The sequence below is a fragment of the Elephantulus edwardii genome, unplaced genomic scaffold (genome assembly GCF_000299155.1).
Source record: "Elephantulus edwardii isolate Elephantulus edwardi_28Jun2011 unplaced genomic scaffold, EleEdw1.0 scaffold00325, whole genome shotgun sequence".
Taxonomy (NCBI): Eukaryota; Metazoa; Chordata; class Mammalia; order Macroscelidea; family Macroscelididae; genus Elephantulus; species Elephantulus edwardii.
In genome coordinates this window covers 625,365-627,769 of record NW_006400075.1, presented here as the reverse complement: position 1 = coordinate 627,769, position 2,405 = coordinate 625,365, and the positions used below count along the sequence as shown (strand labels likewise).

Here is a 2,405-nt window from a genome sequence, read left to right as displayed (position 1 = left end):
CTGAAAGCAGGGAATACCAGAACACTGTCTATCTGTGTTTCATTGATTATGCAAACATGTTTGACTGTGTGGATCATAACAAACTGTGGCTCATTCTGAGAAAAATGGGAATCCCAGAACACTTGATCGTGCTAATATGAAACCTATATTTGGACCAAGAGGCAGTAGTCAAAATGGAGCAAGGTAACAATGTACGGGTCAAAATTGGGAAGGGTATTGCCAGGGATGTGTCCTATCTCCATACATTTCCAATCTGTATGCAGAACTGATTATCTGGGAAGCTAGGCTCTATAGGAGAAGTGTGGCCTAAGGATTGGAGGAAGATCTATCAACAATCTGCATTATGTAAATGAAAAAAACCCTGCTCGCTGAGACTGAGGAGGACCTCAAGTGCTTGCTGTGGAAGGTCAGGGACTGCAGCCTTCAATATGAATTGAGGTTCAATATCAAGAAGACAAACATTCTCACCACTAGACCAATTGGCAGCCTCGGGATGGATGGTGAAGAGATTGAGATTGTTCACAGCTTCAGTGTGCTTGGCTCCACAGTCAACACTCTTGGCACCAGCAGCCAAGAAATTAAAAGACATATTGCAATGGGAAAGTCTGCTGTTAGGGACATCTCCACAGTACTGAAGAGCGATGGTGTCTCTCTGGAGACTAAAATGAGTCTGATACAGGTTATGGTCTTTGCAATTAATTGTTATGGGTCACAGAGTTGGACAATGGCTAGGGAGGATAGAAGGAGAATTGATGGCTTTGAGCTGTGGTGCAGAAGAAGTGTATTGAGAGTACCATGGACTGCTATGAAACCAAATAGATTTATCCTGGAGTGGTTTAAACTGGGCTGCTCCTTGGAGGCAAGATTTCTGAGGCTTTGTCTGAGATACTTTGGATATGTTGTAAGGAGGGACTAGTCCTTGTAGAGGGACATCATGCTTAGGAGGGTGGAGGGACAGCACCGGAGGGGTAGTCCCTCTATGAGGTGGATTGATTCAGTTACTGGGGCAATCAGGGTGGGTATGTCAGAGAGAGTGTGATTGGCACAGGACAGAGAAGGGCTTAGGCCTGTTGTACATAGAGTCGCTATGAGTTGCAAGTGACTTGACGACACTTAACAACAACAACTACAATAACACTGGTTGAATAGGTATGGAGAAAAAGACACAAGTCCTTCACAGCCAACAAAGAGGGATTTTGACCATAGTTGGTACTCTTATGTTTAGAGGCTCTGCTCCTTGTTCTTGATATATCCTCAGTACCCACTGCATCCCTTCCTACTCCTGATTATCTTCTTGTTTGTCACATGGCATCCACTCTCTGTGTGCTACTTTAGAGAACACTGGTCCTGGCACCTCAACACCAGACATTTCTTCTGTAAGAAAAAAGCGTAAGTTTCCTTGTCAGGGCCACCACCCTCCTGTTCTGTGTCTTTGGGATTGGGAAAAAAAATAGTTATTCCAGAGTTGAAGTGTTACCCACATGAACTAGGGATATTCAGACCTGAAATGTAGCAATGACAGAAGCAAGTTGAAATAAAACATGTATGGGACAGACAACCATTTTCTACCTGATGAAAAGCAAAATCCCAAAACCTAAATGAATACTAAGAATGGCTAACTTCTAAATGAGATTGTAATAAAAGAAAATTCAGGCAAAACAGATGGTCTAGAAGTACAGGCTAAGGGAGGGTAGGTGCCAGTTTCTGGCAAACCCTGCACTGGCCACTCTCTGCACCATTTTCCTAAACTGGATCTCCACTGTTTGTTGATCTTCGGGGCACTAACAGCCCAGCTCCTTCCCTGCCTTGAGGTTAATGCAGGCTCCCACACTGACTTCCTCTCACTGTGTCTCTCGCACAGAAATACATAGACGTGTCCTCGTTGGTGACAGATCTCAGCTGCAGGAAGAACTTATTTGAGGATGTGTCTCTGGTGGTGGTAAGTCGACTCTTCAGGGAGGGATCATAATACGTGTTTCCATTGTAGCATATCCTTGACAACCACTGGAGTCCTTTTCCTGGGGGCTGGCGGATCCAGTGCCAGCAGTAACCACTTGCGATGGAATATCCAGAAACAGTGCATGTGAGGGACAATGTCTCTGAAGGCCTCACCAGCCCTGGACCTGATTCCTGCAGGGTCAGATCAGACAAGACACCTGGAAGAAAAAAGAGTCTCGGTGAGCCTTTCTCACCCCTCACTCAATCCAGTAAATCCTGGAATCCCTGAGACACTCACCCAGGGGAGCCACCAGCAGGCAGAGGAAGAACCAGAGGCTCCGCATGGTTGTCTGGATGATGAAGACCAGTGCAGAGAGAAATGTCAGCACAGGGATTTCTCTGTGAGCACCCAGGAAGATTTGCATGTGAATGTCAGGTAAGGGGATATAAGTGGCTGAGCCAGAAGA

The 2,405-nt window shown here is 45.7% G+C and overlaps 1 gene segment (V, D, J or C); it reads right to left on the bottom strand.

The window, feature by feature from the left end:
* The window catches only part of LOC102871066, a 188,969-nt gene extending 186,687 nt beyond the window's left edge, over positions 1-2,282 (bottom strand). The window contains 2 exon segments of the C gene segment in view: positions 1,846-2,156; positions 2,237-2,282. Coding sequence covers positions 1,846-2,156; positions 2,237-2,282 — 357 coding nt within the window.
* Positions 2,283-2,405: the final 123 nt, after the last annotated feature.